Below are 23,830 nucleotides of genomic sequence, written 5' to 3' on the forward strand. Positions count from 1 at the left end.
CTGTCGCTGCCCCAGGCCTGGGGGGGCCACGTTCTGGGCTGCCACGGCCCCGGGGGGGCGGATTCTAGGATGTCACTGCCGGGGGGGGGGGCACGTTCTGGGCTGCCACTACCCTGAGGGGGCGGGTTCTAGGATGTCACTGCCCGGGGGGGGGGCACGTTCTGGGCTGCCACGGCCCCGGGGGGGCGGATTCTAGGATGTCACTGCCGGGGGGGGGGGGGCACGTTCTGGGCTGCCACGGCCCCGGGGGGGGGGGGCGGGTTCTAGGATGTCACTGCCCGGGGGGGGGCACGTTCTGGGCTGCCACGGCCCCGGGGGGGCGGATTCTAGGATGTCACTGCCGGGGGGGGGGGGGCACGTTCTGGGCTGCCACGGCCCCGGGGGGGGGGGCGGGTTCTAGGATGTCACTGCCGGGGGGGGGGCACGTTCTGGGCTGCCACGGCCCCGGGGGGGCGGATTCTAGGATGTCACTGCCGGGGGGGGGGCACGTTCTGGGCTGCCACGGCCCCGGGGGGGGGTTCTAGGATGTCACTGCCCAGGGGGGGCACGTTCTGGGCTGCCACTGCCCCAAGGGGGCGGGTTCTAGGATGTCACTGCCCGGGGGGGGGACGTTCTGGGCTGCCACTACCCTGAGGGGGCGGGTTCTAGGATGTCACTGCCGGGGACGGGTGGGACGTTCTGGGCTGCCACTGCCCCAAGGGGGCGGGTTCTAGGATCTCACTGCCGGGGGTGGGGGGACATTCTGGGCTGCCACTACCCTGAGGGGGCGGGTTCTAGGATCTCACTGCCCTAAGGGGGGCACGTTCTGGGCTGTCAGTGCCCCGGGCTGTGGGGGACGAGCTCCGGGCTGTCACTGCCAGAGGGTGGGGAGCCGCTTAGGGGCTGTCGCTGCCCCGCCGGGCGGGGCGAGGGGAAGGGAGGCTGAAGGGAGGCGAGCGGCACGCGCTTGTCGGCCCACCTAGTTCCTGGGCCACATCTGCCCCCCACTCCCCTTTGGGCGCTCGAGCCGTTGCCCCGCCCCATGGTTGAAAGACAGCTGGCGGTGTCCCGGGCGGCCAATCAGCAGCGGCCATTCCTGAATATGGAATGAGGCTGGGGCTGCAGCCCTAGTCATGCGGGCCCGAGCGACGGCGGAACAGCGCGGCGGGCGCGGGGCACAAGATGGCGACAGCCATGTACCTGGAGCACTACCTGGACAGTGAGTGGCGGCCCGGCCGCCGGCGGGAGCGCGGGAAATGGCAGGGGCGCCTGGAGGGTGGACACGGGGGCGGGGAGCGGCCTCCGGCGGGGCGGCTCGAGCTGGGGGAGGGGCGGGGACGCTGCCTGGCCGAGGGGGGCGTTGGCGCGAGCGCTCTCGCTCCTGCGGCGGGCGGCGGGAATTACAACTGCGTCACTCGCCCGCGGGGGCGTGGCCGCGGGGGCGTCATCGGACGCGCCGCTTGCGCGATGCGCGTTGCCGCGTCATCTGTCGGTGTCGCTGGGGGAGATCAGGCTGCCGCGTTTCGGTTCTCCATTGGCCCACCCCTCGGAGGTGGCCCCGCCCCCTGATTGACCCCGCCCCTCGGTGGTGGCCCCGCCCCCCTGCCTGACCTTGCGCCAAGGGACCTCTCCCACCGCCTGGCCTAGCGGTTGGTCCCTTGTGCTCTGCAGGCCTCCAGGCTGCCCCTGCTCGCCGGTGGGTAGCTTGATGCGTCTGTTTGCGTGCCAGTGTTAACTCCTTTCCATTGTCTGTAAAAGTACTGAGTCAGCAAGGTGCTACCAGGTGGGAGACCTGCCGTCCTCCTCCTGGGATGGCATCTGCTGCGTGGTGGGCAAACCCATTTGAAGAACTGTAATTTTATGTCCATAATTTTGCCTCACTTGCACCTACATTAGCCACTGATGTTGACGAGTGAGTTTTTCACCGGCATCCTTCATGGCACTCCCGAGATACAGTTCTTGACGTTGCAGAATTGGTAGGGTAGGACTAGTTCAAGCAGCTGCAGTTCTTTGCAAGCTCTCTGGGTGCCCCCTACCCTTGGGTTGTTCTTTATGTCACAGGGCTACTCTGCCCACCTCCTCTACTCCCTGCCTACCCCTATCCCAGGGATCTCAGTCTCCTAGTTCCTACAGTTTATACAGAGGCTCTGTAATAGCAGTTTTCAGATACTTCCAAGGCTGACATAAAAGTGTGCTTTCAAAATATTTTGCTAAAAAATTAGTTTGTGAATCTATACACTAATGTGGCTACCCCACTGAGGCCAAATCTTGCTGTCCTTAGGTGCCTACTGAAGGCTTTCACTTCGCTGTTAACCAGGTTAACACTTTTAAAACCAAGGTGGTTTTTTCCCCTTGATTGTGACATTTTAGGCTTCTAGGAAAATGTTTTTAAATAATTCTCTATTATTGTTTACATATTCCTGAGTAACTTCTCCTTCAGCTAATTTGTCTCATAGTTCTTGCATCTTTGTGAAACTGTACTTTTGAAAGTGCACGTTACTGGTCTGGACTTCATTCTGTTTGTACGCTGTAAATTTTTACTTTGTGTGTTTACTTTTCCTAGAAATTGTAGTGGATTTCATCTTCTCCAGAATTTCAGACTTGAAAATGGAAATACCCTGGTCCCAGGGACTGTGCAGAATGTTTGGAAAGTCAGGGAATAGGAATTGCTGTGCATACAGTCACGAGTCTGGAACCACAAATGTGAATTATGATGCCACCTCTATTTATAGACTTAAATGGCATTCTTCACTTAAATCCTCTGCCTTCTGGTCATTGTTGTCTGTGACAGTCTGATCACATAATTACAAAGGCATTATATGAAATACAGTGTAGGATCTTCCTCTTTGTGCTAACTGTTCCTAACTTTTGAGAATTCTCTGTGCAATCTTAATCACTAACAGTCAAATTAGTGGAAAGGGGGATTACATTTAATTTTCTTTGTCACTTTAAATATTTTAATGAGAAGCAAAAAGTATCCCTTTCTCATATCAATACGAATCACTGGTCAGCAAGTCCTGCCGGTGTTGTTAATAAATTGTACATGTGGGGTAAACATGTAGACAATGGCCTTCTGATTTGACCATAGTAAAATACACAGCAGGAGACTATATGTCCCTTATCTGGTATTATATATCAGCACAGTTAAATTGCACAATCCACTCTTGGGGCCTGAAATTAACAGTATATCTATGTGGTGAATTAAATAATAATGTAAGTGTGTCGTGCTACAGAATCTGTCCCATATAGAAAAGTTTGTAAATGAACAGAGCTCACCTTCTCTCCACTGTTCCTAGACCAACAAAAGAGTAGTCAAATTCTTGGCTGCATCAAAGCCTTCGGTCTCAACATTGAGGAAAAGTTATATTTCCCAAACTAGTTGGCACTTTCAGATTCTAATTCCAATTATCCTGTTGGATTTTTGGATTCTAATAGTAGAAATGAAATCCATTTGAATATTTTCAAAAGTGGCCTATGATTTTGGTTACATCTATTTTCAGCTCTTCTGCAAGTCTAAACACTCCCAGTTTCTGCTGATGAACTCAGTGGCAGCTTTGGGTGCTCAGCATCTCTTGAAATAGGGCCTACGTTTTCATAAGTGGGGTACCCAAAAATTGAGGTACCCTGCATCCTGGACTTAACTATTCTTGATGCATGGGCGGGGGAGTGGAGATGGGGATATAAACTTTCCTCATGTGTATCTAATCATGCAACACAAAAACTGAAATAAAATAAGAGATTTTACTGATTACAAGCATTCCTCCCGAACCTGCACAGATTTACTTACATGTTTAATTTTGTGCACTATAAATAGCTTTGCTGATTTCAATATGCGAAACTATGCATGTGTGAATCATTGCAGGGTCAGAACCATCCCATTGACATGGCTTTCTTTGCAGTAGGAAGATTTAGCATCTTAATTTTATTATGTTAATTTTAACTAACATTATTGAATCTTGAGAGCACTGCAATCTCCAAAGAAACTTCTGTGTTACAGTGAACATGTGTGGTTGTTACTATAACTGTAGCTAGTTATCTTCACTAGGTGGTCGGCTGAGCTCTTTTTTGTTGCACATGGTAGGTATTTGATAAATATTCTGTATTGGAGAAGACCATTCATGCTTTGATGCAGCAGAGGACAGACTGCAATCTTTGTGCCTTTTTGTTTCAGGTATTGAAAACCTGCCCTGTGAACTGCGAAGGAACTTCCAGCTGATGCGTGAACTGGATCAGAGAACAGAAGGTATGTTCAGGTATTCCAGTAAGCAGGCAAAATAGAGATCCTTCATCGGAAGGGTCATAACGATCCCACTGGGGCTTGGCTGGACAGTAAGGTATAGAAGAGCAAAGCCTTGAAGACAAGGGTTTACCTATGCTGAAAACGTACAAATGCTATTGCACTTTCATAGTAAATGTGAGAACTTGTACTCTTCTTTCCAAGCCCTGGTTTATAAATCAAACCAATGGACTTCTATTACAGATTGATTTTTTGATCATTTATAGCCGGTAGTGATGCTTCACTACATATAGGTGAAGAATTTTTCTTAGTCCTTATTCTACAAAATTTTATTTTGTGGTAAACTCAGGTGGCAGCATTTATACTTTTGGAAGTGACATATAAGTAGTTTCTTCTAGTGTTTGTCCATATATAAAAAAAACCCTATAAAACTAACATGAAACCATATGGATGCCCTCATGTTAGAGGAGGGAAAGTACGTGTAACCTGATAGCATAGTTGCAGAACATTGCATATTGTGAAATTCATGTTTAACTTTTGGATCTGAGCTTTCAAACAGCATGTAGCTGTTCTTGCTAAATAGATTTCCTTTTTTGTTGAAATGGCACTGGAAGGAGAGGGAGAGGGTAGCACCAAAGTTAGAAAATTCTCACGCTCAGAATGAACCGAGTAAGTGTTGAAACCGATGAACTCGAGTCAGTGGGTCCAGTTCAACTCTCACACAGGAGTAAATCAAGAGTAGCTGAACTGAGGCTGGTGGAATTTCACTCATGAAAACTGCTGAGTGCAGTATCAGATGTGGATAAGTTGAATCTTTTTTGCGGTTTCTTGAAAAGGAAACCCACATTCAGTTTTGAAGGGATTCAAGCATTATGGTAATTGGGTTCATAAAATAAGTACCATAGTTAACAAGAAAGTATTTCATTTATGAAATTAATTCTCATGTAATTGTGCTGTCTGTTTGCTTTGTAGATAAGAAAGCAGAAATTGACAGTCTTGCAGCAGAGTACATTTCAACAGTGAAGCACTTGTTGCCAGAGCAGCGTGTGGAATACCTCCAGAAGATTCAGAATGCTTACAGTAAATGTAAAGAATATAGTGATGACAAAGTGCAGCTAGCCATGCAGACCTATGAGATGGTGAGATTTAAGTGCAGGTGTGCTATGTTTGCTTAGTCAGTGAGATTCATGGAAATGTAATCATAAACTATGAAGGAGCTTTTGGATTTGTCACTGAAGTATTTATATTCAGTTTAACTCTGTTACTGACAGAGAGCAATAGTTCACTTAAGACACACTATTTTCTGTTTTACCCTTGTCTTAGCAAGAAAACTCCAGTTTTCCTTTTCTTCTGTTACAGTAGTGTCAGACAAACTTTGAGTGCATCACAGCTGTGTGGTCCAGTTGTTGCTGCTGTGAATATTTCATCTGCAATAGAATATAGTACCAACAACTTGAAATTGCTCCCATTTTTTCTGTCACTGTTTTTTATTGCGTTTGTTAGGTTGACATCAAAAGTGCTGTTGGTAAACACCAGGGAAAATGAGAAGTCCTGTGGCACCTTATAGACTAATGGATATTTTGGAGCATAAGCTTTCATGGGCAAAGACCTGCTTCTGATGAAGGACTTCTTGTGGTTCTCGAAGATATAGACTAGCACGGCTACCTCTCTGATACTTGTCACCAGGGAAAACGAAGGATTAAGAGAAAGCGTCTGTCACTACTTTAGTACTGAGATGACTGAAAGATGTTGATTTCCTGCCAAAGTCCCTGCCTTCTAATTACAGCCTGAACATCAAACTATTTGCCTTTTCTTTATAGCTGAGGGGCTGGGGAGGAGTGGGGGAAGGACAAGGAGGATCTTCTGGTCCTCGAGAGAACAGCTTTGTACTAATGCTGCTTTCTTGTAGGGACCCTGTAGGTACTCACCACCGTATCTATTTTATGGACTTTTGAGTGGTGCTAATGTTGCCACATAGACTGACTTGGCACACTGGCTTGCTACAGGAGAAAATTCAGAATAAGTTGGCAGCGAGTAGAAGCATTTGGACATGTCTGCCTGCAGTTGCAGTGCCCTTTACTGTAGTGCTGCAGACAGAGTGGGGTGCAGGGCTTGAAAAGATGAACTGGTAGCCTGAAGATTAATCTTACTAGTTAAGAGTACAAAAAGAAAAAAAATGTGCCACCACTCCCAAAGCCATACCATTCAGATTACACTTCTTCAGTTATAACACTGCCAAGAGATTTTCTGTTTAGCACATTATTTTTAAATGCAACATACTAAACTGGTCAATTAGTAGAAAATATATTTAACTGTATTCAAGAATTTTGCTAAGGTTTGTCAAATAGTTAATCTGCCAAATAGTATTTAATAGCACCATAGTTGGTTAAATAGCGTGAAGAAAGTATTGTTAAATCAATTATGCAACTACTAAGCAGTGAAATTTGTTGAAAATACACTTATTTGCTCAAGTCGCCCTGCTCATATAAACAAGAGATATTAGATCTTCTCCTTGTCTTGCTTTGCTCCACTGCTACTTTGTCCGATTGTCTTTAGAATTGTCTTCCTCATCTCTCACTCTTTCCTTATTTCTTTCATCCTTTCTCCCCTACCCTAACACTGAGACCTTCACCTTCTTTCCTCCCCCTTGCTTTTCGCTGTTCCAGATCTCTACGTAAATACAACATACTTCCCTTTTCCAATTTATCCTTCCTTCTATTATGCCCACTGCGGCATATGTTTTCCCCTCTCTTTTCCCCCACCCTGGGGTGTCACCTGATGTATTGGCGTATCATGGAACCACCTGTTCCACCAGCGTGGAGTCCCTTACACTGTTCTGCTGAGCCAGGCCCTCAGCTCTCCTCCTGCGCGTGCGCACGCACGCACACACACACACACACACACAGATAGGACACACCCAGCTCCAGAAAGACACAGGCACTGAAATGAGCTCCTCATGGGAAGGCTTCAGCTATGGAATTGCCTAGCATTTACATGCACACCCCCACTGGAGCATAAACCCAAATGTATACCATCTTGCACTGCACAATCAACTGTATGGCATAGTAAACTCATTGATATTTGCCCCCTTCCTCAATGTGGAGGAAGGTACGCACAACTTCTTCTCACCCTTGATATGAATTCCACAAGGTGCTTTTAGAGAAAACAGAAATGAGTTTATTCACGATAAAAGAGATTTAAGTGAGTAAGTGGTATTTCCAAATGTGTGTTTGGGTGGGAAGGCAGAAAGGAATCTCAGTGATGTCATTCCCCTACCTTAAATAGTAACGGAGAGTAAGCCGTGCTAGTCTATACACTATCAAAACAAAAAGCAGTCAAGTAGCACTTTAAAGACTAGCGAAATAGTTTATTAGGTGAGCTTTCGTGGGACAGACCCACTTCTTCAGACCATAGCCAGACCTGGTTCTGGTCTGGCTATGGTCTGAAGAAGTGGGTCTGTCCCACGAAAGCTCACCTAATAAACTATTTTGCTAGTCTTTAAAGTGCTACTTGACTACCTTAAATATGTTTTACGTATGGTAGGAATGTTTTGTCTTCCCAAGTGACTCCTGTCCCCAGCCAGTGGAAAAGTACCAAATTTATTATGGAGTATAATATGTAACTTGATCAATGACCGTGAAGCTATGACTTCTATGTCTGTTTATAGCATAAATTTTCTCTCTAATCACTCTTCCTCACAGCAAGCCATCAACAGGGGTTGCATTCTGTCTGGTGGCTGTTCCCCAGGTGTAAATACACTTGTAATTGATATAGTCAATATTCCTAACTTTAGATACAGAAATGATGCATGCATACAAATAGGATAGTCAGATTCAGTAAATCATAACTTTTCCAGTGATGTCTCAGATATGTGTAATCATATCATAAAGAGATCTCTTTGAAAAATAGGGGGTGTAATGCCACATCCACCTTCACTCATACTCAGGAACTTACAAGAAGGACTTGGAATTTTTACCAGAGACGTTTTAGACAAAAACGCGAAAGGTGTAAGCTCTGCTGTCTTTATACCTTGTTCTCCTTTTTGCATCCCAGACACTCCTGGCTGCTGCATGAGTGTAGCATATGGAACAGGTGCCATATGAAGTAAGATTAAAAAGACTGGGACTTTTTAGCTTATTAGAGAGGAGACTGAGGGAGGGATATGACAGAGGTCTATAAAATCATGATTGATGTGGAAAAAGTGAATAAGGAAAAATTATTTATTTGTTCCCATAACGTAAGAACTAGGGGTCACCAAATGAAATTAATGGGTAGCAGGTTTAAAACTAAAAAAAACATTTTTCTTCGTGCACAACACAGTCGGCCTGTGGAACTCCTGGCCAGGGGATATTGTGAAGACCAGGACTTTAACAGGGTTCAAAAAAGAACTAAATAAACTCATGGAGGTTAGCTAATAGGGTAGGAATGGTATCCCTGGCCTCTGTTTGTCAGTCTGGAAATGGATGACAGGGATCACTCAGTGATTCCCTGTTCTGTTCACTTCCTCTGGGGCACCTGGTATGGGCCACTGTCAGAAAACAGGACACTGGCCTGGATGGATCTTTGGTCTGACCCAGTGTTCTTATGAATCTGTTCGGTGTCTGTCTCGTGCAACTTCTGTGTTTTAACTGAAGATGTGATGTTAAAATGCTTTGTGTGTAGTAGGCTAGCATAGGCCTTACTCTGCCTCTTCCACAATCTCTCTTCTTCAGTTCTGCTGTCCAGTGATGCATTTCTCTGCCTGCCTCTGCTGTAAATCATGACTTACCAGTAGCTACAGAATGCAGCTTACTAGATTTCTTTTACAAGTTTCACTGCACAACTGAAGAAAAACATATTTGTAAATCAACATTGTCCTTTTAAATATTTCGTATGAGTAGCTGGACTGTTTAGTTCAGATAAAGTTAATGAAGAATTTTGTTTATATTATGGAAGGTTTGAACTGAAATTTGCAGAATTGCAGTAGTAGATATAGGGTAGAAATCCCATCTTAGATATTTGATGGGACCCCAATGAGGGTTCTTAGCTTCTGAGTTCTCCAGACTTCATTAAGTTCTCTACTTTTTATTTTTCAGAGAGTTGATATTCAAGGAAAGCTTTTTTTTCAAATGAGGAAAAAAGTTCTGTTCTTAGATATGCAATTTGTTTGGTTAATTTGCAATGAATATTTGTCATGGAGATATCCGGGAACTGACAGAGGCAGATGTTTTGATTTCCCATCCCCATCCCCATCCCCACCCTTTTTGGTCCCCTGCGTATGTAGTAGTCTGGGAAGCTCCTGAATGCTGTGATCAGTTTCAGAAAATTAGGAATCTGTGCTGGTAGACTGGGCTGGCACTGTTATCTGCACATGTTGACTTGTTACAGGAGAAGGGTCCTATAGTATCAGCTACATGAGTGAGCTGTTAGTTGCTGGTGATTCCAGTGCTGTGTTGGACAGGAAAATATATAGCACTGTCTAGTACTTCTTCTGTTATCTTTTCCCCATTTTTTTAAATGGGTCCATGAGTACTCTTGGATTGATGACCTTAAAATATAAAGTTTTCTGTCCATAGGGAAGATAGGTGTGGGGAGCATGGTTGTAAGCTTTCCTGCACTATCCCAGCCATGTGTCTCAACCTTGCAGAGTAGTTAATCCTTAGTAGTTGTCCCTGGTTCTGGCTTAGACTGCCAAACAAGATGCCAGTTGAGATGGTGTTCTTTGCAGAATGTTTACTAGTTCTGGAATCAAGTCAGAACACATTTTAGGCTGATGAATAGTAACAACTTCTGGACCTTGCTAACTTTGCACTGTTTTCAATTAATAAATCTGAACTGAAAGACTCTGTGTCCCCTTATTAATCTCCTGAGCTGTGCTGGCCCCCAGTATCCATGGTGTAGTGTTCGTGGGGATTTTAAATACGTGCTGCTGAAAGATTTCAGATGAAGGACAGTGGAGTTGTCTCTTTATGCACTGCACAGGCAGAGCTTTCTCTTGTCACGCCAGTAGTCAGCATTGGCCATGACATGAGAATGATAATCCCTAAAGGCAGGCAAGCTGCACATCAACCCATTTGACTTTGGTACTGAAAAGTAGTCAGTGTCTCTCATGAGGAGGACACCGTGCCCACGGGGGCTGAAGTGAGAGCAGCTCATTTTACATGGACCGTAACAGGTGTCAGTACTAACTTTCAAATGTTATCAGCTTGGCAAGTTTGATTCCAGTCCATCATGCCATTCAGTCCCCCCCAGTTGTACTATTTTAGTAGATTTTTTTTTTTTATTTATAAACTATTGTCATGCTCCCTGTTGATGCTTCGTTTATAAATAGTTCATAAAGACTTAATACATGGTTGTTAAATGTTTAATTGTTACAAAGTGCTGCAGGTCCACGAATTGCTTTTAGCCATGGCTTACAGCCATCTGTGATAACACTTTGTACTGATGTGCTCCAAACCATCTATAACACCTACTGCTCATGTCTGTGATATTTATAACATCTATTAATACTTTATGAACCTATTATACATAATGTATAACATACTCGTTATTGCAAAGTTGTAACCACGTATCAGTCCACGGAAGGACATGCTTAGCAAGGGTGAGTTGTCTGAGTCTGCCTTAAACTATTAGAGTTCCATCTGCTAGCATACCTGGGATTTTTTTGGTTGATTCAAATTTTTTTCAGCCATGTGGTTTCTCTCCCATGCAGGTGGATAAGCACATCCGACGGCTGGATGCAGACCTGGCGCGATTTGAAGCAGATCTGAAGGATAAGCTGGAAGGCAGTGATTTTGAAAGCCCTGGAGGTCGGGGCCTGAAAAGTGCGTGAGTTACTTGTGATATGACCACACCATCTCATTCAGTGCAAGAAAACCTCGCTGTAAGATATGCATACCCAGTGTAGCGCAGAAGGGCTGTGATGAAGAGTGCGTTGCTTTCGTCAGAATCTTTGGTGTGTGGAGTTTATTTTATTGTGCGCTTTTCAAAACTTTAAGTAATCTTGTCATTGGTACGATCATTTGGGAGGCAGAGGAAGAAAGAATCTATGGCTTGGGACGTAAGCATTGCTACAAATGAAGCTCATTTGTGGTAGCAAGAGTTGGCATCCACAATGTACCGTAAGGTCTCAGAGTACGTGAATCCATAGTGTGTGACCCCGATCTTACGTGGCTGACTCCCGATTCATACTGTGCAGTAAAGCCTCGAAGTGTGCGATTTTGAGTTGTGCCTGACTTGCATTAACACAAGTTAAATGGAACTCAAAGTCCCGCTCCGCTCTGGCTCAGCGCCCCCGTCCTGCTTACCACCTGCGCCTGGCTCCAGCTCACCGCCCACCAGGGGTGGGGTGGCTCCTTCTGGCTGCAGCCAAGCCCCACAAAAGCAGCAGCCGCGGGTGCTTCACACCCTGGTTCAAACCCTCCCTGTGTGACTCTGGTTCAACCTCCCGCTGTCTCCCTGCAGCCCTAACCACCCCAGGCTTCACCCTTCCCATCTCCCCACCTGGCTCCAACCCACCGCCAGGCTTAACTCTCCCCAACTGCCCCCCCAGCCCCAGGATTTAGTGTTAAAAAAGGAGCTCCAGGTGCTACTGCTGCTTTCCCGGCTGCAGAATGTGTGTCCTGCTGGGGAAAAAGCCACCCCTGACTTATGTGAAATTCGGGTTACACAAGGGTACATGGGACCGTAACCCTCACATAAATCGAGGGTCTACTGTATCGATCTTACAGCTCTGAAGTTAATGAATCTCACAGTTGAGCAAACTCTGTCTCAGCTGTGCCTTCCCTGGAGACATAAAATGTTGTGTTGGGAGAGGATGATTTTCTCATTCAGAAAATATTTCTTGGAAATAAAATCCTAATTTTATTTTAACTTAAGGGTCTAACGTAACCTGATGACAGGATGAAATTTTGAAGGAAGGAGTTAAAGGAAACAGCCGTTTCTTTAACATAGATTAGACATTTTATGCTGCAAAAAACAAGTGAAATACACTAAACAGTGTCTGGTGCATATCTCTTCTTTAAATGCTAAGAACATGGCTCTGAGGTTTGTTTCAGGGATGCTGGTGATGGCATGTGCATGTTGTCCCCAACTAATAGTGCATAGTCCTGAAATGGAAAGATGTTAAACATATTTTCAGGGCACTCTTTTACTAGATGGTAGTTGAATATACAGCACCAGGCCAAATTCCGGGTGACTCCTGCACAACTCTGTTGTCTTGTGTTATGGAACTGAACAAACTGCAAACCAGAACACAAGTAGGCGCTATGTGTGATACACATGTAACCCCTCCTGTTCACTAGCCCAGTATGAGGTTATTCAGCATAGGGGAAGCCTTGTGATTTGTTACATAACTGGGGGAGACGAGGCCTGAGGCTCCTTGGGGTGCTCTGCATTGTGTATTAACGTGTGTGTACCTCAGACCAGACCCGCTCAGACAAACCACCAAGAACAGGCTTTATTCTGCAAAAAACACAAAACAGGATCACAGTTCAGCAACCCCGCTCCTCTGCCTGCAGCCTGCATGCTGCTTCAGCTCAGCCTCTGCTGAGACCCTGCTGGGGGCAGAGGGCACATCCTGGCAGGGATTAGGAAGTCCTCCCAGCATGCTACAGTTTGTAGTCCACAACTTGTAGTTCCCAGAGCTGGGGCTGAAATGCTCTGTTCCTCGGGCTACATACAGATTGAATCTCTCGAGTCTGGCACCCTCTGGACCTGACCGGTGCCAAACCAGAGAATTTGGTGAACCATAGGAGGTCAGCCAGGCGCTGTGCCAACAACCACTGGCTCCAGCTATGCAGCAGCATCCAGACCTGTGCTGACTTTGGTAATCTCAGAGGAATGTACGAGGGTATGAAGAAGGCATTAGAACCCACCCAGAACAAGATGGCACCTCTGAAATCCAAATCTGGTGAAGTCATCACTGACAAAGCCAAACAGATGGAGCGCTGGGTTGAGCACTACTCCAAGCTGTACTCACGCGAGAACGTTGTGGTTGATGCAGCCCTCGATGCCATTGAGCTCCTACCAGTAATGGATGAACTGGATCAGGAACCAACTGTGGATGAACTGAAGAGAGCCATCGACAGCATTGCAGCAGGAAAGGCCCCTGGTCAGGATGGTATACCACCAGAGGTAATCAAGTGTGCCGCGGACACACTCCTGGAACCCCTACATGAGCTACTGTGCCTGTGCTGGAAAGAGGGTGAGGTTCCACAGGATATGCGCGACGCTAACATTGTGATGTTGTATAAGAACAAAGGAGACAGAAGCGACTGCAACAACTACCGTGGAATCTCCCTCCTAAGCGTCACTGGTAAACTGTTCGCTCGCGTCATCCTTGGCAGACTCGAGAAGATTGCTGAGAGGGTGTACCCCGAATCGCAGTGCGGATTCCGCGCAGAGAGGTCTACCATTGACATGGTCTTCTCTCTAAGGCAGCTGCAGGAGAAATGCAGGGAGCAGAGGAAGCCACACTACATAGCCTTCATCGACTTGACCAAGGCCTTTGACTTGGTCAGCAGGGATGGTCTGTTCAAACGGCTCCACAAGATAGGCTGTCCTCCACGGTTACTCAAGATGATCCAGTCGTTCCACGAAGACATGAGAGGAGCCATCCAATATGACGGCGCTTTATCGGATGCTTTCAGAATCAGGAGCGGCGTCAAACAAGGATGCGTGCTTGCTCCGACATTGTTCAGGATCTTCTTTGCACTCCTCCTGAAGCATGCCTTTGGATCTTCAACAGAGGGCATCTTGCTGCACACAAGATCTGATGGGAAACTGTTTAACCTTGCAAGGCTGAAAGCTAAGTCTAAGGTGTGGGAAGTCCTCATCAGAGACATGCTGTTCACAGACGATGCTGCTGTAGTGTCTCACACAGAAGACCAGCTTCAAAAACTGCTGGATCAGTTCTCCAAAGCGTGCAAGGACTTTGGGCTTACCATCAGCCTAAAGAAGACAAACGTACTCGGTCAGGATGTTGCTGAATCCCCATCAATCAGCATTGACAACTATACGTTAGAGGTCATCCACGAGTTCGTTTACCTTGGGTCCACCATCCCTGACACCCTGTCGTTGGACACTGAGCTAAATAGGAGGATCGGAAAAGCGGCCACAACTCTGTCCAGACTCAGAAAGAGAGTGTGGAATAACAACAAGCTGTACGCTCACACAAAAATGCAAGTCTACAGAGCCTGCATCCTCAGCACCCTCCTTTATGGCAGCGAGACTTGGACCCTGTATGCCTGCCAGGAAAAGAGGCTGAACATCTTCCACTTGCGCTGCCTCAGGCGCATCCTGGGAATATCATGGAAGGACAGAGTGACCAACACCACCGTCCTCGAGCAAGCTGGAATCCCAACCATGCACACCCTCCTCAGGCAGCGTCGGCTCCGCTGGCTTTGCCAGATCCACAGGATGAATGATGGAAGGATTCCAAAAGACATCCTGTATGGTGAGCTAGCCTCTAGCAAAAGACCTCCCGGACGCCCCCAGTTGCACTACAAAGATGTCTGCAAGAGAGACCTCAGAGAGGTAGACATCGAGCTGGACAACTGGGAAGAACTAGCAGACGGCAGGGGTTACACAAGGGCCTTCAGAAGGGCGAGATGAGGATCAGACCTCTAGCAGAGGAGAAGCGAGCGCACAGAAAGCACAATAAGGACTTGCCAGACACCCACCACATCTGCAAGAGATGCAGCAAGGACTGTCACTCTCGTGTGGGTCTTCATAGTCACAGTAGATGCTGTAAATGAAGCCCTCAATTGAAACTATAAAGGGCGCGATCCATAGTTTATGCAGACTGAAGGATGACTACTACTAGGAGGTCAATATTATCTAGCACATTACCAACAGTTCCACTGCTTACTGAGTGCTGAGAAGACATTTAGGAATAAATTACAGTTGAATAACAGCACAGAACACTGAGAGCCAGGACTGGTGGCTGTAAACAAACTTTATGGGATCACAGGAAACTTGGCCACACCTATGATAAGTGGACATTTGACCGACTAAAATCATGCCAGACCATGGAGGTTGCCAGACCAGAGAGGTTCAACCTGTAGTATTTGTAAATAATACAGATTTTCAATTTAAAAAGAGCCTTGTACATACTATAAAAAGCCTGCAAAATCGAAGTTCAAATAATAGGAGCACAGATAAAAGCGTTGAGTGCTTTTTCTCAGGTGCCCTTAATTTGAAATAATTCTGGCTTTCAGAGGGACGAAGTCCAAAAGACAAGAGAGGCTCGCGGGGTCGAGGCAGGCGAACATCTGAAGAAGAAACTCCAAAAAAGAAAAAACTAAAAGGAGGGTAAGAGACAAACCGTCACAGCTTTCGTGGCTTTCTGGAAAATCAGTGTAAAGTCACAAAATACGAAGCCAAACCTTCCTGGACCCTTTGATATCACTTCCAGCCGGACAAAACAAAAAGCAGTCAAGTAGCACTTTAAAGACTGGTAAAATAGTTTATTAGGTGAGCTTTCGTGGGACAGACCCACTTCTTCAGACCATAGCCAGACTAGAACAGACTCAATATTTAAGACACAGAGAACCAAAAACAGTAAGCAAGGAGGACAAATCCTTGCTTACTGTTTTTGGTTCTCTGTGTCTTAAATATTGAGTCTGTTCTGGTCTGGCTATGGTCTGAAGAAGTGGGTCTGTCCTACGAAAGCTCACCTAATAAACTATTTTGCTAGTCTTTAAAGTGCTACTTGACTGCTTTTTGTTTTGATAGCGTATAGACTAGCACGGCTTACTCTCTGTTACTTTCCAGCTGGACAGTGTCTATTCCTGGAGTATATTTCTGCTTGGACTCCATTTTAAAAATATTCTCTTTTCATGCTTTTCCCTGGCATGCGTGTCAAGAGATATTTGTGTTATTAAGTTTCAAAGAGGTAGCCGAGTTAGTATGGATCTTCAAAACCAACAAGAAGTCCTGTGGCACCTTATAGACTAACAGATATTTAAAACCTTTTGTGGGCAAACACCCGCTTTGTCAGATGCATGAGTGGGGGCGTTGCAGAGGACAGTTTTAAGAGGGGGTCTCAGTAAAGGGGAGGGCCAGAGCTAACAAGCACTTGTCAGCTCTGGCCCTCCCCTTTACTGAAGACCCACTCTTTAAATTGTCCTCTGAAACCCCCCCAGTCATGCATCTGATGAAGTGGGTCTTTGACCACGAAAGCTTATGCTCCAAAATATCTGTTAGTCTAAAAGGTGCCATAGGACTTCTTGTTGTTTGTGTTATTAAGTTCGCATACACTGATCAAGGAGTTAATATGCCTGGAACAGTGTCTGTATCTGAGGTGGCAAGAATGCAGTCTCTGCTGGTTCCTGCAGACATAAAGAAAGTAACTCAGATTTTTAGTGGGTGGCCATACATATTAGTGTACACTGAGTTTGGTTGCAGATGCTGGTGATCTGCGGGTATACTGTAATATTGCAGCACTGTCCCAGAAATCCTGGGGCATCCTTGGAATCATTTCCTGGTACTCTACATCATAGGGTAGGTACCCTAAGTAATCTTGAGTCACCTAATACAGTTCTTTGAAGTAAGCAGAGAAGACTCTCAGTTCTACCTTTCGTATACTGTAATATTTTTATTTTGAAAGTGATGACAAAAATAATTCCATTTTCCCTTAAAGCACCCTTAAACATCACGGCCTGGTAGCCTAAAAACATTTTTAAAAAATTATAAGCCTTGTATTGGTCCTGTTGATGTCTATAGTGGTCTTTGCATGTAATCAGTTTCTTCCTTGCTGTAAAGTGCTGCCAAATGCATGAATAAACAAACTGTGAAAACAGGAATGTTATACACTTTCGGTTGTTGCACTCATCACTTAAAACCAGAATTCAAAATTTTCTGTTAGAAATATGATTTTTAAGCTACTGCTGTCACATTCCTGTTGTTTCTAGTTGGTCATTTTGACTAAGCTTGTCACTGATTTTTAAGTAGTATCCCTTTATTTGTATGTATTGTATGTTGCAAATCATTCTTCCAATTCTTTACATTGTTTCATATAATTTTGTTTTGACCAATGCTCAGAATCATCCAAATCCATTTTTATTTGTAATTTATATATTTCCTAAACTTTCAAAATTGATTTTTTTTTTAGCTCAAGATTTATGTAAAGCTCATTTTTCAAGTGGGACTAGTCATCTATGAAATACAGTTTTAAAGAAACAAAAATAATATTCAGTAGTATTGTTTCCTCCCTAGATCTGAGTTTGCAGATACCATCCTGTCTGTTCACCCTTCCGATGTCCTAGACATGCCAGTGGATCCCAATGAGCCGACTTATTGCTTGTGCCACCAGGTGTCCTATGGAGAAATGATTGGCTGTGACAATCCTGATGTAAGTGCCCAAGATGTGTTATACCCGGCAAAGGACATAAAAAGCAACAAGAAGTGGCTCTTTAATTAGGAGCAACAGAAAAACTAAGGAAAGTGTAGGCTCTGTACTTAGCAGGGAATGGAACTGATGACATCTAGACAACTGAGGAGCTTAACTGCTATTTGGTGAAAGTTAATTTTGACCAGCTACTCAACTTAATTACTGTTTGCCAACCAAGGCATGCAGGCCAAAGCAGGGACAGAACAGATTAAAGACTATTTAGGTAAGTGGGATGTATTCAGATAACCAGGGCTTGATGAAATTTGTCCTTGGGCATTTAAGGGACTAGCTGAAGCAATCTCAGAGCTGTTAGCAATTGGGTTTGAGAACTCATGGAAGATGGAAAGGTCCCGAAAAGCCTGGAGAAGGGCAAACATCATAGCACCTATTTATGAAGAGAGGAACAAGGAGGACCCAGAGAATCATAAGACTAGTTAACCTCGCTTCAGTATCTGGAAAGATACTAGAGCAAATTATTAAACAATAAGTCTGTAAGCAGCTGGCATATATTAGGGGTTATAGGGGGTAGTCAGTATGGACTTTTCAAGAACAATCCATACCAAAATAACTTAAGTTCCTTCTTTGGTGGGTTTTCTGAGCTAGTGGGTGGGGGAAGCAGTAGACATGACTTACCTTAATTTTAGCAAAGCTTTTGATACAGTTGCACACAGCAATCTCATTAGCAAACTAAGTAGCGGTGATCTAGATGAAATTACAACTAGGTGGGTGCGCAACTGTTTGAAAGCCATATTCATATAGTAATTATCAATAGTTTGCTGGCTAATAGGAAAGTGTATGTAATGAGATCCAGCAAGTGTCCATCTGGTACTGATACTGTTTAATATTTTCATTAATGACTTGGATAATGAAGTGGACAGTACACTTATAAAATTTGCAGATAACATCAAGCTGGGAGGAGTTGTAAGCATTTTGGGGGATAGGTTTAAAATTAAAAATGGCTTTAAGAAATTGGGGAATTTATCCAAATTCAACAAAATGAAAATAAAGACACAGGCAAAACAATTCACTTAGGAAGGAAAAGTTGAGTGTACAACTACAAAAATTGGGAATAACTAGCTAGGTGATAGTATAGCTGAAAAGAATTAGGGGTTTGTGGAGGATACAGATTAAATATGAGTCAACAGTGTGATGAAATTCTGAAAAACTCTAATATTTTGTGCTGTGTTAACAGCAGTATTATATGACAGATCTGGGAGATAACTGTCACACACTTCTTGGCACTCTTGAGACCTTGGAAAAGATGAGGACAAAGTGTAGAGAGTCCAGAAGAGAACCATAAAAACGATAAAAGGTTTAGAAAATGTGGAGGAAAGGTTTGAAAAACTGGGTATGTTTAGTTTTGAGTAAAGAAAACTTGAGGGATAGGGCGGAGCTGATAAGTCTTCAAATATGATGTGAAGGGTTGTTATAATTAGGATGGAGATCAGTTGTTCTCTGCTTCATTGAAGGTAGGAAAGAAAGGAATGGGCTTAATCTGTAGCAAGAGAGATTTAGATTAGCTCTTAGGAAAAACGTTGACTGCTGAGACTATTAAACTCTGGAATAAGCATCCCTGGGCGGTCATGGAGTCCCTATCATCGGAAGCTTTTAAAAATGAGCTGGATAAACACCTGTCAAGGATGTCAAAGAGTTACTTGGTCCTGCTAGAGCACAGTGAATTGGACTTAATTTCTTGCGGTCCCTGTTACCCCAACATTTCTCTGATTCTACAAAGATGGCTTATATAGTTGAAGGTGCACAGGATATCTGTACTTACAGTAACAAGAATCTGTGTCCTGCACAACTTCACAGCACAAATACAGCTAATGAGAGAACCTACATTAGTGAGCTATTCATTCTTAGTTTCCAGTGTGCTAAGTGTCTCTCTTGTTGTTTTTTTTTCCCTGAACTACAGTGTCCAATCGAGTGGTTTCACTTTGCTTGCGTGGACCTCACCACAAAACCAAAAGGGAAATGGTAAGTAGTAGGCACAGGTTCTGCTTGTTGAGTTCTCTTCTGACCACCTCTCTCTAGTCATGGAAAAAAAAAATCTGTCACCTTGCCCAGTCTTGATGCTTTTGCTAATATGCAGACTCATAGTGTGTTAGGGTTCTGTATTTGTGTGGACGCACATGATCCATTAGGAAACATCTATTCTTATCTCTAAAGGCTGCCGTTTTTGAAGTCAATGATTTAGGCCATGTCTACACTACCAGCTAAATTGGCTCCTCTGCTGTGATTGATGCAGCAGTGCTGATTTAGCGAGTCTAGTGAAGACGCACCACACTGATGGGAGAGCACTTTCCCGTCGACATCTGTACTCGGCCGCCCCTAGAGTGGAAGCTGTGTTGCGGGGAGAACATCTTCCGTCGAAAGCATGCAGTGTAGACTCTGTAAGTTGATCTAGTTGCTGTGGATTTGGCTAACAAAGTTACAACTGAACTAGCAGCACACAGATGGACTTGCAGCATTAATTGTAGACCAGCCTGTAGAATAAGGCTCTAAAAGGATATTTCAGACTGAGTATTTACAAGATATTAGCCTAGTCATAACAGTTTACAAAAAACAAAGAAACAAAATGTGTTTGCACAGCTGTACGCATATCATAGTCCTGTATGGTATATTTACTGTATCACTGAGTAGCAACTACAGTGCTGCTGTTAAAATTATGTTTGCACGTTCCCCGTGTCTTTGAGAGCTTATAACTTTTTTGAGATTTTTTTTTTCTTCAGGCTATTTTTGTGTGTGTGTGTGTGTGTGGTCTCATCTCAAAGAGAAAGGTTAATGTATCTGTTTCTGCAGTTTTTTAAGAACACACAGTTTATGGCAAGAAGATATTGCTGACATATAAAATTCAAGGGTTACTTTTAAAATAACTAAAAAAAATTTGTTTAAAATGGGGCTAAGGACCCTGCGCTTATGCCACTTTCATCCTCCAAAAACCACAGCTCGTTTGCTAGTTGTTCAGATTTCCTGGTCACATCCCACTGAAATGTCTTTCCTGCATCATTTTTTCTCTGTAATATTACAACATCAACAAAATAAATTGATATCCATATAGTTGATTGTGTTTTCTTCACCAAAACAGTGAAGAGCGCCTAGGCAAAATATTTATCTGTTGGAGCTCAATACAATGCTTTTCTTCCCCTAGGTTCTGTCCCCGTTGTGTTCAGGAAAGAAAGAAAAAGAAGTAAGGAAGGGGAATGTACACTGAATCCAGAAGAAGAGTTTAATATATTCTTTCTTATATGTTGCAATATTATCTTTTAGTTTACTTACCTTCTTGTTTTGATTTGATACTTAATTGTCCAACAGCCAGGTGTAATTCTTCTTTCAAAAGATGATGACTTGGTGAGGGAGTGTGGGATTTTTGAGTAAGTTGCCACAGGATTTTATTTATTCTCACACAGCACTGATAGTTGATACTATGACATACCTGGAGCAGTCCATGGCGGAAATGTTTGCTAATGCATCAGAATGTGTGAAACTGACTAAAGCATTTGGAGGGAAGGAGAGCAACATTTTCAGCATGGTGGATTGCCACTACCTAAATCCTGTAGGCAGGAAGCTGTGCACAATCCATATGAAGGATCTCTATATAATTGCCACCTGCATGAAGTGCGTTCATACATTTAGGAGTGAAGTCATGTTTTGTGTGTGTACAGTCCTGTAGCACTGAAGGCAATATGCAAGCCAGTGAACTGTTTCCAGTATTTTCTTTCCCCAAAGCCTAGTGTTGTATGTAGTTTTGGTGAAGCGTGCTCTTTGTAGCTAAGGTTGTACCTCTCTTCTTTTTAAGAACTACTTCAGGTTTAATTTTGCTTTGCTGCCTTTGGACTTGATCCAGCTCCCACATTCAGACTCCTCTGTTGAATTCCTTTCTCCTCCCATAAACATTTTTCCATTCTGGAAGAGTAGCATTTTTGAGTACCAAGAGATCTGCCCTGTCTTGTGATGTAGTGGCAATGATAGCTAGAGAGAGCGCAGACCTCCCTGCTAACATTCCATTGCTCTGGAAATGCCTTAAATTATTTACTGTGAAGACAAAAACCTAGTGTGGTGTTCTGAAGATAGTGGGGTCTGATTTTAAAGCCTGTTTCCATTACTTAGATCCCTGTGTTGCACTCTGGTAAATAATCAGGAAAACAAGCTATAGGAGGAGAATAACATTGTGCTAAGATATGGATTCTTGTGATGGTGCAGCAAACCATAGATGAAGTTATTGATTTAACCCTGTTGCAGGTCTTCTGATTTTAATCAGCCTCCATCATGAACCACTGCTAATGAAATAGAAGTCCACACAGCAAGCATGTTTTCAAAGGGGTATCTTGCTTGTTTTGTGAGAAACCTGCATGCTTTTGATTTGTGTTGCCTTTCAGGTCAGCAGATAAAATGTGAATCTTAGTATCATTCCCTACAGTGGAAGCAAGACAGAAATCCAAGAGGAAGAGTGAGTTTTTGGCACAAATCCTGTATTCTATTCCCTTTCCTCCCTGCTGCCCCTCCCACTCCCCTGCACAATACTGAGCTGTGCTTGGTGTGGGAACTGAGAGGAAAGGTAAAGATGGGTGGTTTGCTTTTGGACTTTCCACACCCTGGGATGGCCAGAAGTGGCTGTAATGATTTGTAGGTAGTGGAATGTCAGAAAGAGGCTGCACTATAACAGAATCAGGCCCCCAGTGTTACAACAGAATAATTAACTCAAAAGATAGGCTTGTATAGCACAATTCTACCTGGAAGAAAAAGTTGGCCTTTCTGTTACCGGAAGACCATTTAACACTGCCCTTTGTGTGCATTTTGTGATATGAGAATGTAAAGCACAGTTCCAGCTGAGTCTGCTTTCTTGCCTCATACTATTTGTATTTGGTTTTGTAGGAGATAGCAGTTAAACAGAAGTGTCATAGGCATCCCATCTTGTAGTTAACTGTGAAAGTGTTTTGATTGTCTCATCAGCTGTGAAAAAAGCATCTCCAGGGTTCCGCAATATAAAATGTGATGTACAGATCCCTGTTATGGCATATCGCTCCATATTACGTATATGAAGTGTTCATATTCATGTGCATGGGACTGTTTTTTGCCATTTTAAAATAAACACACCAAAAATATATGCATGGAACTTAGTAACAGATTGCAGGAGGAAAGTGGGGGAGAAGTACAGTTGCACAAAGCTGAATTTGGGAAGGTAGTCAACAAATCAGCAGGTAGTTCAGTACTCAGCCAATGCACCCATACCTCATTATCCTGTTACACTGGATTATAAGTAGGAGTGTCACTGTTTTAAAAGTTGTAATACTGATCAAGACTCTCAGGCTCCAATTCCCTATCCATCCAATGATATGATACTGTTGGCAACACTTACTTTAAAAGAAACAAAACAAAAACCACTGCGTGAAATAACTACCTACCACACAACTTGTAATTATTTGGCTACACTGATTCTCCAAAACCAGTGCTCCTATTTGGAGGTGGTGTTGTATAACCAAGCAGTTACAGATCAGTGCAAAGCTGATTACCATGAATTCAGAAGAGATTAATTGCCTAGAGCAGCAAGTAATTGTGATTTTTATCTGGATGGCTATAGCTTGGAAGAAGGGTTGCTTTCTGTTTAAAACAGGGACGCAAAAGACCTAGAGCTAGCACTATGTTATCAGTCCTAAGAAAGATAAGTGGGGACCACAAACACTAGGTCAGATGACAGATGTAATTTGCAGCACAAGTTCTTAAATGCATCAGATCATCTGGGTTGGAGTAGAGTTTAAGTAATAAAGCTGTCCCAATGGAACAGAGGGTCTAATAGTTACAACAGATTTAATAGTATCTGTTTGCCCATTCATTTCTGGGGTTAGGGTTTTTTGCTCCTCTTTAGACAGGAAGATTAAAAGCCTTAATCTTGGTCAAGAAAGGATTTTAAGTTGTGTATTGTGAATGTGCAGTGTTAAATATACATTACCTTTGTGGACAGGGGTGGACAGAAGGGTGATAAATTTTAAGACTATTCCACTAAACATAACCTAGAAAAGCTTTTTCAGACACCTGTATATTGTGTGGTGTTCAGCGCGGTCAGACTGCATCAGAATTGAAGATGATGTAACCAACTGAATATTTTATTTTCAAAGGAGTCAAATGTTCCCTTTGTAAATGGAAGAGACTATTCTAAATCTTTTTTTAAAATGTATAGCTGTATTTTTGAATTGTTATAGATAATGGATATATTGTTATAAATAAAGTATTTTTGTGAGTAA

General features: G+C 43.8%; 1 protein-coding gene across 2 annotated transcripts; it reads left to right on the forward strand.

Moving 5' to 3' along the window:
- The first annotated feature begins 939 nt into the window (after positions 1 to 939).
- On the forward strand, positions 940 to 23,830 carry ING5 (inhibitor of growth family member 5). 2 transcript variants are annotated; one of them, XM_075004738.1, is made up of 8 exons: positions 940 to 1,198; positions 4,151 to 4,222; positions 5,189 to 5,355; positions 10,908 to 11,019; positions 15,415 to 15,508; positions 17,414 to 17,549; positions 19,504 to 19,565; positions 20,740 to 23,830. In XM_075004738.1, the coding sequence occupies exons 1-8, from the start codon at positions 1,162 to 1,164 to the stop codon at positions 20,780 to 20,782; spliced, it is 723 nt and encodes a 240-aa protein (XP_074860839.1). In that variant the 5' UTR covers positions 940 to 1,161; the 3' UTR covers positions 20,783 to 23,830. The 2 variants fall into 2 exon arrangements, with proteins under 2 accessions (XP_074860839.1, XP_074860840.1); XM_075004739.1 differs by lacking the exon at positions 940 to 1,198 and adding an exon at positions 1,621 to 1,675.

Source organism: Carettochelys insculpta, chromosome 10 (genome assembly GCF_033958435.1).
Source record: "Carettochelys insculpta isolate YL-2023 chromosome 10, ASM3395843v1, whole genome shotgun sequence".
NCBI classification, from domain to species: domain Eukaryota; kingdom Metazoa; phylum Chordata; order Testudines; family Carettochelyidae; genus Carettochelys; species Carettochelys insculpta.

Coding starts and splice junctions, on each gene's coding strand:
- ING5 (XM_075004738.1), top strand. CDS start 1,162: ATGGCGACAGCCATGTACCTGGAGCACTACCTGGACA. Junction 5,356..10,907: donor CCATGCAGACCTATGAGATG/GTGAGATTTAAG, acceptor TCTCCCATGCAG/GTGGATAAGCACATCCGACG. Junction 11,020..15,414: donor TGGAGGTCGGGGCCTGAAAA/GTGCGTGAGTTA, acceptor TCTGGCTTTCAG/AGGGACGAAGTCCAAAAGAC.